This window comes from Eptesicus fuscus, chromosome 18 (assembly GCF_027574615.1).
Source record: "Eptesicus fuscus isolate TK198812 chromosome 18, DD_ASM_mEF_20220401, whole genome shotgun sequence".
Lineage (NCBI taxonomy): Eukaryota > Metazoa > Chordata > Mammalia > Chiroptera > Vespertilionidae > Eptesicus > Eptesicus fuscus.
The window spans coordinates 24,124,428-24,140,409 of NC_072490.1; the positions used below are offsets into that span (position 1 = coordinate 24,124,428).

Here is a 15,982-nt window from a genome sequence, read left to right on the forward strand (position 1 = left end):
ACAGCCATGCCATCCGCTAGTGCTAAGGGAGCAATCTTTCAAAAGAGGAGGATCCAGGTGCCAGGAATGAGTGCTGAGTGACACTTGGCAAGGAAAGGATCATCGCTAACCAGCCAGAGATGACCACCTCCATACCTGCCCTCCGAAGCCAGAATCTATCAGCCAGTTACTAACACCAGTCCTAACATCAGTAACCTGACTAAATCCATTCACTGATATGGGATATATAACACCAACCCTCAATAATTTTATCTTGAGATCACAATGGAACCTATTTCTATATATATCACTGGAGAATGATGACATTTTCTCGTCAGGTAACCACAGTTTGCAAGTGCTAATACACTTGCAGGCACACCATGGTAGCAGCGTTATAAACCAACGCATGGGGTTTTTCTAATCAGGGGACTGGGGACAGTCTTGGCACAATTCAGAGCTGAAGGCCCAGAGACAATGCTGTGCACAGGACACAAACACTTCCCCAGAAGGGAAATGTGGAAAGACAGATCGTTACAATTAAAGTTTCCATTTTCCAATGTAATAACTGCTAAACTACTTTTGAAGGGTAAAAATGTTGCCCACCTCCCCCTAAAACAGCCCAAATGCATTTAATATGTATCACTGAACATGTGCAAAGATTGCAGTAAATTGCTTCACAAACGCAAATTATTGCAATCAGCATCTTGTTTTCTAGTTCTAAATTCAAAGGCAAACTATTAACACAAGACTGCTAACTCTTGCTATTATCACACTTGCTATTATCACACATCCTCCTTCTAACAAAACCACATTTCCAGATGGACTGCCAAAATTAGTCAAGTGACTCCTAAGAAATGCGACCACACTGACATGCCAGAAATTCATTTAGAAGTGAATGCTTTATTTAAATAAAGGAAACATACACCCAAACACACCTTTCCTAAGGAAACACAAGTTGCTTTATTTACAATTCAACGTGAGTTGCAGCTCGTAAGGCCATTCGCAGGGAGTGGGACGAGACGGGACAGCTGGGCTGTTACCCTGTCAGCATACTGACTAGTCCTCAGAGCCCATGAGTGTGGTGTGTGCTAGGCCTGCCTGGGGCTCCTGATAATAAATTCAGCACTGATAATAAACTCAACCCAGACGAGATAAGAGTGATGCAGGAACTTGGTTGAGAGGGTGGTCAGCTCTGTGACATACCGGTCATTCTTCTTTCCAGACTGCTGTTTCCTCTGAATTTGACGTAAGGAACACTAATTTTTGAAAACATCAATCCCCAGCAACACATAACTCAAGGTTGGATTACTTCAGTGCATTTTACTAGCAACCATCTTACAGACAGAATTATCACTGTTGCCAGGCTCGTGGACCAGAATTAGCTGCTTTGTTTCAATAAGAAAAACTCAAGACAGAAATTTTCATATATGACTGAGAGGGTCTGGGCTCAAAACCGAGGCAAGCTCTGAGGCTAGGAAAGAAACCTGGTTCTCCGTGTTAAGGAGGGCTCACCTTGAATGGAGGTGGTCTAGATTCCTACCCCTCAGGAGAAACAGCAGGGCATAGACGTCCTTTCCAGAAAGAAAAACAAGCCCTTCTCTCTGGTGGCATCTTCTTGAACACACACAACCCCTAGAAACAAACAGAAAAGCCACTCACCACTGGCCGGCTTTAAAGGAAAAGTCTTGATCAGCAACAAGCAGGCGGAGCCTCTTCACGGAGGGTGACTCATTGGCTGTTCCACACACCTTAGCTGCCGTCACGACCTTGAGTCAAAAGATGAACTGGCTAAGGTTAGTGCGTACACAATGTGAGGAACAAACTGTGGCTTTCTGGTAACTCGGGTTTTTTCAAAATCTACAAAGATGTGGTTTCTTAAAATTGCAAAACAAGGTAAAACATGCTTTGCTTTAAAATGCTGCCTACCACCAGGAGAACAAATTTTAATTATCTTCTTTTTGAGAGACTTGTTAAAATACTAATTGAGCCCTGCCAGTGTGCCTCAGCTATTGAGCACTGACCCAGGAATTAAGATGTCGCTGGTTCAATTCCCAGTCAGGGCACATGCCCCAGGTGGTGGGCTAGATCCCCAGTAGGGTGGAGTGTGTGCAGGAGGCAGCAATCGATGATGTTCCTCTCTCATTGATGTTTCTCTCTCTCTATCCCTCTCCCTTCATCTCCCTCTAAATAAACAATAAAAAACATTTTAAAAATACTAATTGAATTTTATTCTGCATACAAAAATCATCTCTTGAAGGGACTGTTTAATAAGCAAGTGTTTATTTGTTGTGAGTCTAGCACGTGCCATGCACCAGGCTGGGCACCTTGAGACTTGCTCAGGGAATGGAGCCCTGTAAGCCACCCACCTGGCGTAGGTCTGTAAGTACGACCTACGCAAAGTGAGACCCAAGTTAGCTATGAACCTGTGTTTGTTCTGAACCTGCAAGAAGTCCATGACATACAAATTCCAGAAATTAAAAGTAACTACAAAACAGATGAATATTCCTAGTGTTCTGACCCGAGTTACTTTCCAGCTCAAAAACCTTCAAGAGCTCTCTAACACTCAACTACAAATATAAAAGAATGCTAAAGGCCTTTGTAACTCATACCAGCTTAAGCTCCTCTTGGATCCCTGGGCTACTGGTTTACCAGCCAAACTGGACAGCATGCTGGTCCTCAAAGGCACCTGACACTTGTCTACCTCCCCAATGCTGCCTAGGTCATTCGGCATGTGGCACACGCTCTCAGTCCTGTCTATCAACCTCTTACCCCACCTTCCAGACCTCTTCCTCTTCCCTCCATCCTCTCAACTCTACCCATAAAATGATCTGCCTTTATTATCATACTTAGCCCATATTGATGTAATTATAAATACTCAGGAACAAGTCTTTCACACAGACCACATGCCTTCTGAGATCAGATACTGGGTAGAATTTCCATCTATACCAGCTTCCCAGGCCTAACACACAGTAAGATTCAATAAATATTTGGAGAATAAATGGAAACTCTAACTTAAAGTCACTTAAAATTGGCTACTAGAACGGAAGTTGGAAGTTTGGGAGCCTTTTGTTGCTTAAAAAAAAAAATGTTAGATGGGGGGGGAAACACTACAGAAAATCTAGATTCATGTTCAAAACCATAGAAGTCAGGGAAGGCAGGTCTCCTCAACAGAACAGGAATCTTCTGTTTGCCACACAGTCGATTTTAAATATCTTACTACAAAGACAGTAAGAATCATCAGAGGGTTCTCCTTTATTACATTATTAGTGACCCGGTGCACGGATTTGTGTACATAAGGAAATTAATTAGAAGGTGGCCAGCAGGGCGGGACTGGGTGAGAAGAGCCAGACATGCCCTGGAGCCAACCTCCCGCAGTCCCTTGGAGTGAGCGGGGTCCCTCCGACAGGTGGGGTCCCTTGGCCTGGCCTGCGGGGATTGGGCCGAAATTGGCTCTCCAACATCCCCCAAGGGGTCCCGGAGTGCAAGAGGGCACTCTGCAAAGTTGCTGTCGTACAGAGTGTGGATGCAGACGCAAGTGTGCAATAAACCAGATTCGGGGCCGACAGTGATCCAGCAACAGCATAACCCACAGCCAAAGGTGGAATCGCTCAGCCCTGCAAGGAATCAGGCTCCCTCCTCTCTGGTTTCGGGGTGTGTCACCCAAGAACCGCCACTGCCAAGTCACTGCAGTTCGGCAGCTCCTGCATTGAGCATCTGCCTCCTGGTGGTCAGTGCGCATCATAGCGACCAGTCAGACATTTAGCATATTAGCCTTTTATAAATATAGATTACTCTCATTTTTCTTAGGTTTGTAGAAAAGAAATGTTTATTTTGTAAACATTCATTATTTTCCTTCAATATGATAATTTAGAAACAAAGCCAAGAGCTAGATTATCCTAATAATAAAGAGGTAATATGCAAATTGACCATCACACCCTCATAAGATGGCTGCCTATGACCAGGCCGGCAGGGGGGTTAGTGAGGGACGACCAAACAACTGAATAAGCAGGCTGCATGGGGCAACCAGGCCGGCAGGGGGCTTAGTGAGGGACGACCAAACGACTGAACAGCAGGCTGTGTGGGGCCACCAAGCCAGTAAGGGGGGCAGTTGGGGGTGACAAGGCCAGCAGGGGGGGCAGTTGGGGACGACCAGGCCGGCATGGGGGTGCAGTTAGGGGCAACCATGTCGGCAGAGGGGGGCAGTTGGGGGCAACCAGGCCAGCAGGGGGGTGCAGTTAGGGGCAACCAGGTCGGCAGAGGGGGGCAGTAAGGGGTGACCAGGCCGGCGGGGGGGGGGGGGGGGCCACAGTTAGGAGCAACCAGCCCAGCAGGGAGGGGGCAGTTGGGGGTGATCTGGCTGGCAGCAGGGGGCAGTTAGGGGCGACCAGGCCAGCGGGGGGTGGGGGAGCAGTTAGGGGCGATCAGGCCGGCAGGGGGGGCAATTAGGGGCAACCAGGCAGGCAGGCAGGCAGGCAAGTGAGCGATTAGGAGGCAGCAGTCCAGGATTGTGAGAGGGATGTCCGACTGCAGGTTTAGGCCTGATCCTCGGGATCGGGCCTAAACCAGCAGTCGGACATCCCCCGAGGGGTTCTGGATTGGAGAGGTTGCAGGCTGAGCTGAGGGGACAACCTCCCCCCTCCCCCGTGCATGAATTTTGTGCACTGGGCCTCTAGTTTCATTTATAACGGCTTAACTGGCATCTGTCAGACTCATGAACAGAGCTAGATATGTGTAAGCTTTAAATACATCCCAAAGGGTCACCTGGTGGCAGAAAAGCCAACATTCATAATCACTGGCTGGAGGAGAAAGAGGAACACAGAATTTCAACTGAAACATGTGAGCATGCTTCACAATCACAATCACATGCTCGTCTATGTGAAATGAAATCACCAATCATTTGCCAATGTCCAAATACAAAATTCAGTGAAGAAGGGAAAGAAGCTAAATTTCTATTGAAAAAGTCCTATTTTCATTTGGATAGTCCCTATGACCAACAATGTTAATGTAGATGCTTTATGCCTATTGGTAGTAACTCACACACTAATATACCTGTTGCCATTAGTCCTCACAATGTGACACAACTGCTAGAAGTGGTCACACACAATATCTTGTACAATTCATGATTTTTAATACTGTTTTATTTCGTTAATACAAATACTGTACACTATATAAAGATTTCTAGCAAGTGGATTAAAAACATTAGCAAAAGCTTTTTGAAGGCCGCATCTTTATTTTATTCTGAAGCTAGTCTCACATGATTAAGATCTGTAATCATGGCCCTTGTTGTGTGCCATTTTTTCCTTTACTTTGATTGAATAAGTAAAACATGATGGAGAAACTTTATGTTTTAACATTTGTACTTGTTCTCATACTTAACGGATCAAAAGATTTCGCAACTGAAACCTCAACTAACCATGCCCTAAGTTAAAACACATGGCAGGAAATGAAGTTTTCCATAAAATAACATTTAGACTCTTCTACTGTTCAATAAAATAACAATGCATTTGCCAACTTTTACTAGCACGCATTTTTAAGGCTTTGACGAAGTCAGCATCTAAAAGGAAATTCCATCATACTGATTTTAAAAAGCTGGTTTTATATAGGATATCTTGATGTTACTGCTGCTACAACAGTCTCTGTACAGGAAATAGGTCTTTCTTTGGGAAACCTAAATGGCTTCCTCTGTTCATTCCCATTCATTTATTGGCTTAAAAATTTAGACAAAGCCAAGATTAGTGATGACCTGAAACGAAAGAGGGCACAGAGAATTTCAGAGTTGAAGAAAAACTTACTCATCATCAAAAAATACTATGTCATTTTACACATGAGGACACCAAAGCCCAGAGCCATCAGTCAACAGAGGCAGAAGACCACTCTGATGAGTAGGAACCTGATGAAAAGATACTGGTTTTACTTAAGAGATTTACTGACAAGGAAAGAGCACAAAATTCTGCCAACTGTCTGTCAATACTACATCCTGGCAAATGAATTCTCCTTGCTCCTACCAAACACGGACCTGTCCACCTGGGCTGATCTCTCTGCCTTCCCAAGCCTTCAGTGGAGCAAGTATCTTCTCTCATTCATCACCCCTTTCTCCCCCTCTCCATGAGAACACATGCAAGCACTCAGATCTTCCACCTGTAATAATAACATTAGGAGCAAGCACCTATAATCAGAGCTTACCATGTGCTACGCACTTTACATACATTAATTCATTCAACCGTCACAGAAACTATAGAAGGCAAGGGTTAGTACTATCCCCATTTTACATATGAAAAAACGTGAGGTCTCACAGCTAGTAAGTGGCAAAGCAGGTACTGGAATCCAGGCACTTGACCGCTGTGCTTCGGTGCTTCTCAAAATACAACAGACAAGGAGAAACCAAGATGGCGGCATAGGTGAAACACCTAACCTGCAGCCGGGCACAACAATTTCAAAGGCACAACTAGAGGTCAGAACGGACATCGTCCAGAACCACAGGAGAGCTGGCGGACTGAAATGCCCACAGCTGGGGGGAAGGAGAAGGCCACGGGGACAATCGGGGGAGCCGTAAAAGCCTGAGGTATGGAGAAACTGGCGGAGACACGAGCACGCGCGCCTGCGGGGAGGATGGAGCTGGAGAGGAAGGGGCGGCTGACGGCCTGGCCGGCGTTCACTGGCAGGAAGGAGATAAAGGCTCCGGAGTGCGCTAAGCGCCGGCTCCGACTGCACTGAGCGCCAGTTCCGGGCGAAACCCTGGGAAGCCAGGCGCAGGCTGGGGGAATGAATCTGGGCTGTGGAGCGCAGGCACAGAGGAGCGGGGGAAGGCAGAGCTCCAGAGGCGCGCACGGGAAGGGGCGCAAAGGACGGACTGTTGCCTGCGCCATTGAACTGCCCTAGCGGGAAGGAGACATAAGCTCAGGACCGTGCTGAACCCCAGTTCCGACTGCACTGAACCCCAGTTCCGGGCGAAACCCTGGGAAGCCAGGCGCACGCTGGGGGAATGAATTTGGGCTGTGGTGGCGGAGGCACAAGAAGCGGCGGCTCCAGACGCGCGCACTGGAAGGTGCGCAGAGGACGGACTTTTGCCTGCGCCACTGGGTGGCCCTGCTGGGAAGGAGACTGGGACGCCAGACTGTGCTGAGACCCAGTTCCAACTACACTGAAACCCAGTTCCAGGCGAGAATCTGGGAGTCCAGATTCATTAGGGGAGGGACTGGACTGTTTGGCAGTGGGCGAAACTCCAGGGCGCGTTTCTCTCAGAGGTGTTTGCAAGGAATACAGAGGGACACAGACGCAGGAGCCTCATAGGGCGGGGCTGACAGGAAGCCAAGGTTGTAGGCTCCACCCTGTAGCTCCGCCCCAGCCAAGCTGAGCAGAAGCTTTTTCCTGCTGAGTGCCTCAGGTAGTGGCTGACCCACACTACATTGGAGACCCAGAAACGAGGGCATCTAGTGGTTGGTGGGAGATGACACCAGATTTCAATCACTTGCATAAGGGAGGCATTCTAGAGGCAGACTCAGTGAGCGCCAAGGCATTGCTGCATCAAGACCCGGCCCACAAACATGTCTCCTGCACAGCAACTCTTCCTATATAGACAAAGAGGGTCCTCACGACCAATTGGCCTGGAGGACAATTCCTCCCAGTGACACCAACAACAATCAAGACTTAACTGTACAAAGGAGGACCAAGATGGAGACATAGGGCGGCAGCCTGATCGTTGCCTACCACAACAATATTGAGACTACGACGGGAGAGCAGAGCAGACACCAGCCAGAAAGACCGGGGGGCTGGCTGAGCAGATGCTCTACAACTAGAATAAAAGAGAGGGGTACGCAGGATGATGCTGATGCCGGTGACCCAAAGTCCACACTTTAAGAACTATGGCTCAGGCGACACAATGGCGGCCTGGAACGTGCTCGGCGCAGTTCCCCCGGCGGTCTCCGGCTGAGGGGACGGCTCCACTCGCTGCCGAGCACGGACAGACGAGCCCCTGGGAGACATGGGGTGGGAGACTCCGTGCTTGCTGACCTCCGAGTCCTTCAAGAATCTCAATGCCCCGAAGTGGCCAGGTGCGCACGCTCAGCGACTGGCCACCGTTGCAGACCCAAGGGCCGACGCAGCGACACTGGACCAGTCCACCGCCGGGCACCGGGCACACCGGAGCCTTGCCGAGCCCGCCGCCCAACGAGTTCTGCGGCAGCCGCCCTGGAGCTCTGAGAAAATGACCGAAGGAATTGCTGAGAGGGAATTGACCAACAGGAATTGGGATCAAGAAGACGAAACCCCGCTGAAACCCGAGTCCAGGCGAGCCTGCGAGCCTCTGGGCTCAGATGTGGTCACACGCCTCTGGGTCTAGGTGAGGCCTCACGCCCCTGGGTTTGGGTGAGGCCACGCGCCCCTGGGTCCAGGTGAAGCTGGATTCCGGGTTCGGGTGAGGCCATGTGCCCCTGGGTCCGGGCGAATCTGAACCCTGGGTCCGGGTGAGGCCGTGGGACCCTGGATCCGGGTAAGGCTGGGTCCCGAGTACGGGTGAGGCCGTGAGCCCCTGGATCCGGGTGAGACCACGCGACCAGGGGTCTGAGAGAGGTAACGCGCCCCTGGGTCCGGGTGGCTTCGTGCACCTAGGTCCAGGTGAGGCCACGTGCCCCTGGGTCTGAGAGAGGCCACGCACCCCTAGGTCCGGGCGAGACCATGTGTCCCTGGATCCGGGTGGGGCCTCGTGCACCTAGGCCCGGGTGGGGCCGCGTGCCCCTGGGTCTGGGGGAGGCCAGGCGTCCCTGGGTCCGGGTGAGACCGTGTGTCCCTGGATCCGGGTGAGGCCTCGTGCGCCTAGGCCCGGGTGAGGCCACGTGCCCCTGGGTCTGGGGGAGGCCAGGCGTCCCTGGGTCCGGGTGAGACCGTGTGTCCCTGGATCCGGGTGAGGCCTCGTGCGCCTAGGCCCGGGTGAGGCCACGTGCCCCTGGGTCTGGGGGAGGCCAGGCGTCCCTGGGTCCGGGTGAGACCATGTGTCCCTGGATCCGGGTGAGACCTCGTGCACCTAAGCATGGGTGAGGTCACGTGCCCCGGGGTCTGAGAGGCCAAGCGTCCCTGGGTCCGGGTGAGACCATGTGTCCCTGGATCTGGGTGAGGCCGCGTGCACCTAGACCCGGGTGAGCCCAAGTGGCCCTGGGTCTGGGAGAGGCCAAGCGTCCCTGGGTCCGGGTGCGACCATGTGTCCCTGGAGCTGGATGAGGCCTCGTGCACCTAAGCCCGGGTGAGCCCAAGTGGCCCTGGGTCTGGGAGAGGCCAAGCGTCCCTGTGTCCGGATGAGACCATGTGTCCCAAGATCCGGGTGAGGCCTCGTGCACCTAGGCCCTGGTGAGCCCAAGTGGCCCTGGGTCTGGGAGAGGCCAAGCGTCCCTGGATCCGGGTGAGACCATGTGTCCCTGGATCCGGGTGAGGCCTCGTGCACCTAGGCCCGGGTGAGCCCAAGTGGCCCTGGGTCTGGGAGAGGCCAAGCGTTCCTGGGTCCGGGTGAGACCATGTGTCCCAGGATCCGGGTGAGGCCTCGTGCACCTAGGCCCGGGTGAGCCCAAGTGGCCCTGGGTTTGGGAGAGGCCAAGCGTCCCTCGGTCCGGGTGAGACCATGTGTCCCTGGATCCGGGTGACGCCTCGTGCACCTAGGCCGGGGTGAGCCCAAGTGGCCCTGGGTCTGGGAGAGGCCAAGCATCCCTGGGTCCGGGTGAGACCATGTGTCCCTGGATCCGGGTGAGGCCTCGTGCACCTAGGCCCGGGTGAGGCCACGTGCCCCTGGGTCTGGGAGAGGCCAAGCGTTCCTGGGTCCGGGTGAGACCATGTGTCCCTGGATCCGGGTGAGGCCTCGTACACCTAGGCCCGGGTGAGCCCAAGTGGCCCTGGGTCTGGGAGAGGCCAAGCGTCCCTGGGTCCGGGTGCGACCATGTGTCCCTGGAGCCGGATGAGGCCTCGTGCACCTAGGCCCGGGTGAGGCCACGTGCCCCTGGGTCTGGGAGAGGCTAAGCGTCCCTGGGTCCGGGTGAGACCATGTGTCCCTGGATCCGGATGAGGCCTCGTGCACCTAGGCCCGGGTGAGGCCACGTGCCCCTGGGTCTGGGAGAGGCTAAGCGTCCCTGGGTCCGGGTGAGACCATGTGTCCCTGGATCCGGGTGAGGCCGCGTGCACCTAGACCCGGGTGAGCCCAAGTGGCCCTGGGTCTGGGAGAGGCCAAGCGTCCCTGGGTCCGGGTGCGACCATGTGTCCCTGGAGCCGGATGAGGCCTCGTGCACCTAGGCCCGGGTGTGCCCAAGTGGCCCTGGGTCTGGGAGAGGCCAAGCGTCCCTGGGTCCGGGTGAGGCCTCGTGCACCTAGGCCCGGGTGAGCCCAAGTGGCCCTGGGTCTGGAAGAGGCCAAGCGTCCCTGGGTCCGGGTGAGACCATGTGTCCCTGGATCCGGGTGAGGCCTCGTGCACCTAGGCCCGGGTGAGGCTACGTGCCCCTGGGACTGGGAGAGGCCAAGCGTCCCTGGGTCCGGGTGAGACCATGCGTCCCTGGATCCGGATGAGGCCTCGTGCACCTAGGCCCGGGTGAGCCCAAGTGGCCCTGGGTCTGGGAGAGGCCAAGCGTCCCTGGGTCCGGGTGAGACCATGTGTCCCAGGATCCGGGTGAGGCCTCGTGCACCTAGGCCCGGGTGAGCCCAAGTGGCCCTGGGTCTGGGAGAGGCCAAGCGTCCCTGGATCCGGGTGAGACCATGTGTCCCTGGATCCGGGTGAGGCCTCGTGCACCTAGGCCCGGGTGAGGCCACGTGCCCCTGGGTCTGGGAGAGGCCAAGCGTTACTGGGTCCGGGTGAGACCATGTGTCCCTGGATCCGGGTGAGGCCTCGTACACCTAGGCCCGGGTGAGCCCAAGTGGCCCTGGGTCTGGGAGAGGCCAAGCGTCCCTGGGTCCGGGTGCGACCATGTGTCCCTGGAGCCGGATGAGGCCTCGTGCACCTAGGCCCGGGTGAGGCCACGTGCCCCTGGGTCTGGGAGAGGCTAAGCGTCCCTGGGTCCGGGTGAGACCATGTGTCCCTGGATCCGGGTGAGGCCTCGTACACCTAGGCCCGGGTGAGCCCAAGTGGCCCTGGGTCTGGGAGAGGCCAAGCGTCCCTGGGTCCGGGTGCGACCATGTGTCCCTGGAGCCGGATGAGGCCTCGTGCACCTAGGCCCGGGTGAGGCCACGTGCCCCTGGGTCTGGGAGAGGCTAAGCGTCCCTGGGTCCGGGTGAGACCATGTGTCCCTGGATCCGGATGAGGCCTCGTGCACCTAGGCCCGGGTGAGGCCACGTGCCCCTGGGTCTGGGAGAGGCTAAGCGTCCCTGGGTCCGGGTGAGACCATGTGTCCCTGGATCCGGGTGAGGCCGCGTGCACCTAGACCCGGGTGAGCCCAAGTGGCCCTGGGTCTGGGAGAGGCCAAGCGTCCCTGGGTCCGGGTGCGACCATGTGTCCCTGGAGCCGGATGAGGCCTCGTGCACCTAGGCCCGGGTGAGCCCAAGTGGCCCTGGGTCTGGGAGAGGCCAAGCGTCCCTGGGTCCGGGTGAGGCCTCGTGCACCTAGGCCCGGGTGAGCCCAAGTGGCCCTGGGTCTGGAAGAGGCCAAGCGTCCCTGGGTCCGGGTGAGACCATGTGTCCCTGGATCCGGGTGAGGCCTCGTGCACCTAGGCCCGGGTGAGGCTACGTGCCCCTGGGACTGGGAGAGGCCAAGCGTCCCTGGGTCCGGGTGAGACCATGCGTCCCTGGATCCGGATGAGGCCTCGTGCACCTAGGCCCGGGTGAGCCCAAGTGGCCCTGGGTCTGGGAGAGGCCAAGCGTCCCTGGGTCCGGGTGAGACCATGTGTCCCAGGATCCGGGTGAGGCCTCGTGCACCTAGGCCCGGGTGAGCCCAAGTGGCCCTGGGTCTGGGAGAGGCCAAGCGTCCCTGGATCCGGGTGAGACCATGTGTCCCTGGATCCGGGTGAGGCCTCGTGCACCTAGGCCCGGGTGAGCCCAAGTGGCCCTGGGTCTGGGAGAGGCCAAGCGTCCCTGGGTCCGGGTGAGACCATGTGTCCCAGGATCCGGGTGAGGCCTCGTGCACCTAGGCCCGGGTGAGCCCAAGTGGCCCTGGGTTTGGGAGAGGCCAAGCGTCCCTCGGTCCGGGTGAGACCATGTGTCCCTGGATCCGGGTGAGGCCTCGTGCACCTAGGCCCGGGTGAGGCCACGTGCCCCTGGGTCTGGGAGAGGCCAAGCGTCCCTGGGTCCGGGTGAGACCATGTGTCCCTGGATCCGGATGAGGCCTCGTGCACCTAGGCCCGGGTGAGCCCAAGTGGCCCTGGGTCTGGGAGAGGCCAAGCGTCCCTGGGTCCGGGAGAGACCATGTGTCCCTGGAACCAGGTGAGGCCTTGTGCAACTAAGCCTGGGTGAGGCCACGTGCCCCTGGGTCTGGGAGAGGCCAAGCGTCCCTGGGTACGGGTGAAGCCAGATCCTGGGTCCGGGTGAGGCCGTGCGCCCCTGGATCCATCCGGGTGAGGCTGGGTCCCAGGCCCGGGTGAGACCACGCGCCCCTTGGGTATGGGTGAGGCCACGTGCCCCTTAGTCCGGGTGACGCCGTGCCCCTGGGTTCGGCCGAGACCAAACCAGAGGGAGTCGGACCTCCATTACCACCATTTGTCCACCATCCAGAGCTGAGGGGTCAGTGCTGACATGTACACATAAGGAACTACTGGACATTGAAATTGGGTCTCAAAAGAACTGTTGGTCCAGGGGGAAGCTCGCTACAGATTGATTCATTTGCCTGTCAGCATAACTATTATTGCTCGTCTCACATTCAGTTCTTATTAGTATATATCTAGTGACATATGATCTCACTCATCTAGGGGAAATGATGAACAACATAGACTGAGGAACAAGAACAGAACCAGAAGCAAGGAGGCATCGATCGGACTATCGGGCCTCAGAGGGAGGATAGGGGAGGGTAGGGGGAGGGTGGGGGGAGGGGGAGAGTTCAACCAAAAGACCCATATGCATGCATATAAGCCTATCCAACGGTTAAGTTCAACAGGGGATTGGGGCATGCGTGGGGAGAGGGGTGGGATGGGAATGGGGGGATGAGGACAAATATGTGACACCTTAATCAATAAAGAAATTAAAAAAAAAAAAAAAAAGATACTAAAAAAAAAAAAAAAAAAAAAAAAAAAAAAAATACAACAGACAAACAAGCCTCTCCCTTATTCCAGCTATCACCCCATTTCTTTGCTCACATTCACGTAAAAGTGTTTCTGGCTCCACTTTCTCATCTCCCATTCTCTCTCCAACACAAGACAGCCAGGCTTTCACTCTCAGCAATGGACTAACGCCAGTCATTCTGGTCACCCACTCCCCACTTCGCTAAACCCAATGATGACCACTCCGCAGAATCCAGCACAGACGCCCCCCGTCCTGGAAACACGCTTCTCCTGGCTTTACCAACACCCTGCAGACTTCCCTCTTGCCCCTCCTTCTCCTCTCCCCTCTTGGTCCTTCTGCTGCTGCTGACCTCTAAATGCTGGCACACCCCAGGGCTGAGGCCTGGGCCCTCTTCCCTTACTCTCTACGCAGCTTAAACTTTTTATTTCCAGCAGTGAACTCCAAACTCTTCCACCCAACTGCTGATTTGAATTTCCATTTCAAACAACACATCCAACACAGAATGATTTTATCTCCCAAAGCTTCTTCCTTTTTATTATTATGCAAAATTTCAAATATATACAAAACTAGTAAAAATAGTATAAGGAACTTTCATGAACCCATGTCCCAAAGTCAACATAGTATGAATTGATAAAAACTCACGGCTAATCTTGTTTCATCTGTAACTCCATCCACTTCCCATCCTCCCACCCCAGATTATCCCAAAGTTGAGCTCTTTACTAGCTCTCCTCCATGTCAGCAAATACACGGCACCATCATCATCTACCCAGAGTTCAAATCCCAAAGCCAGAAATCGCCTGGTTTCCTCTCCACTCACTAACTGCACCCTCACCTCAATTTGTGAATCCCATTAGCCTTGCCTCTGTCCCAGATCCACCCCTGCTCTCCGTCCCCATCACTACCAAGCTACTGTAAGCCACCATCACCTCTCCTGGGACTCTGTCAGTAGCCTCCAACCTGGTGTCAAAGCACAGCAAAAACCCAGTGTCTACCAAGCAAATAGGTGACCCATTAAAATGTAAATCACCTATCATTTTCCTGCTTAAAACCATCCCTCACTCTTAGAACAAAATCCCAACTCCTTATCCAAGCCCACAGCTGTTTATACAACCTGGGCCCTGCCTATCCCTCATCCTACCTTCCTCTGAACAGGCCAAGCGAGTCCCTGCCTCAAAGTCTGGCTCCTGCTAGTCCTTCTGCTAGTAATGCTGTGCACCTGTCTGGCTTCTTTCAGTATTCAAGTCTCGGCTCAAATGGTACCATTTAAAATAGCACCCTGACTCCAATCATTAGCCTGGTTCACTTCCTTCATAGTTGTGGGAACCCTGAACAGAGTACGCTGGATGTTCACGGCTAATTTGAGTGTGGGGGCCCTGTCCAGAGTATGCCGGATGCTCAAGGCCAATTTGCCATATGCAGGTGCAAAAGCAAGGACACAGCGATTATACTGTACGCAACGCGCAGGCGTGCCTTTCTGTAGCCCAAGTACTGATGTCACTATTTGGCAAGAAGCCTCTTTTGTCCAAGTTGGTATAAAGATGTGCTGTTGACCAGCCGGTGCATGACCAGCTGGCTCCTGTGTTTGCTACTGTATTAGCAAGGGCTGCTTTGTGGGCTACGCTGTAAGGTTACTTTGAAGGACTGCTTTATGTGATGGCTCCTTGTTAGCAATGGCTACTTGCTCTGCAATAAAGACTCTCTTATATGCCTATGACTTCTCCTATCTTCTCTGTCCAATACCCGGCATCCATGAAGGTCCAGTCTCTGGCAGAGGGGTTCGGACCCAACAGTTAGCGTAGTTGGGCCGGATAAAGGAGTAAGTACTCCCAACAACTGGCGCAGCGAGCAGGGTTCAGGAGGACGTGCACTCAGGAGCAAGTGCTCCTGACAACTGGCGTCATGAACAGGATCAAGGAGAAACTCACTCTGACAACTGGTGCAGCGAGCAGGGTGAGCAGGGTTCAAGAGTAAGTACTTCGACGACAGTGTATATGACACCTGACATTCTCTAGTTTATCTGCACCAGAATGAAGCTCCACATATAACAGGGGCTTTACCTGCCTCATGCACTGCTGAGTCCCCTGCACCTACAACCAGGCTGGGCAGACAGCAGGCACTTGACACATGTCTGCTGAATTTAAAATAAAAACTTCATCTGACTGGGTCTCCTGGTGGGGGATTGGGGGGGGCGGGGGGAAGAACCTTGCCTCTTAGGTCACTTAAATTATTGAAACGCACCAATACCATACATTTAGACATGAACAAGTTTAGTTCTGGGCATAGTTAAGAAGCAGTAGCATAGGCAATATTCTTTCATTACCAAACTCTCCCATCAAATTGATGAACAGAGTACATCTTGCTCAGTGGGCCAGCCCTCTGAAGAGCCAGGCACAGCGTGACCCCTCCAGTGAAAACTTAGTTTTGCCTGAACAATCCTTATTGCATTACAGTATTTCTACTCTTATCTCTTTGACATTTCGAAGGCTACCCAGACTGCTTATTCTTTGATCCTTGAGGAAAAATTGTGAGTTCAACACAGTCAAATGCCATTCAGTTCAAGAGCTCAGTTTCCTGCATCAGCATGACTCAGACTGGTTACTTTACAGCCTCAAGGAAGAAGCATCAACATCACAATACGCTCATTCGGTAAGTTCTCTATAGGGAACCCAATGTCTAGTAAGGAAAGGACATTTCTGGGTGGGCGAGTGGTCCATTCTTCACTCACCCAGGAGAAGCAGCAGGGTCCTTTGGCTTGTGCTGCAAGCTTCCCTCTGGCCCTAGGAGAAGCCATTCGTTATCTCCTAGGCTCTGCTTCCTCTTCTGTAAAATG

The 15,982-nt window shown here is 53.7% G+C and overlaps 1 protein-coding gene across 4 annotated transcripts in view; it reads right to left on the reverse strand.

The window, feature by feature from the left end:
• Positions 1-15,982, reverse strand: part of OXNAD1 (oxidoreductase NAD binding domain containing 1) — a 41,990-nt gene that overhangs the window by 14,526 nt on the left and 11,482 nt on the right. For all 4 annotated transcript variants that reach the window (XM_054729915.1, XM_054729913.1, XM_054729916.1 and 1 more), the window contains exon 4: positions 1,639-1,745. In XM_054729915.1, the coding sequence (XP_054585890.1) occupies positions 1,639-1,745 (107 nt within the window). The remainder of the gene's footprint in view (positions 1-1,638; positions 1,746-15,982) is intronic.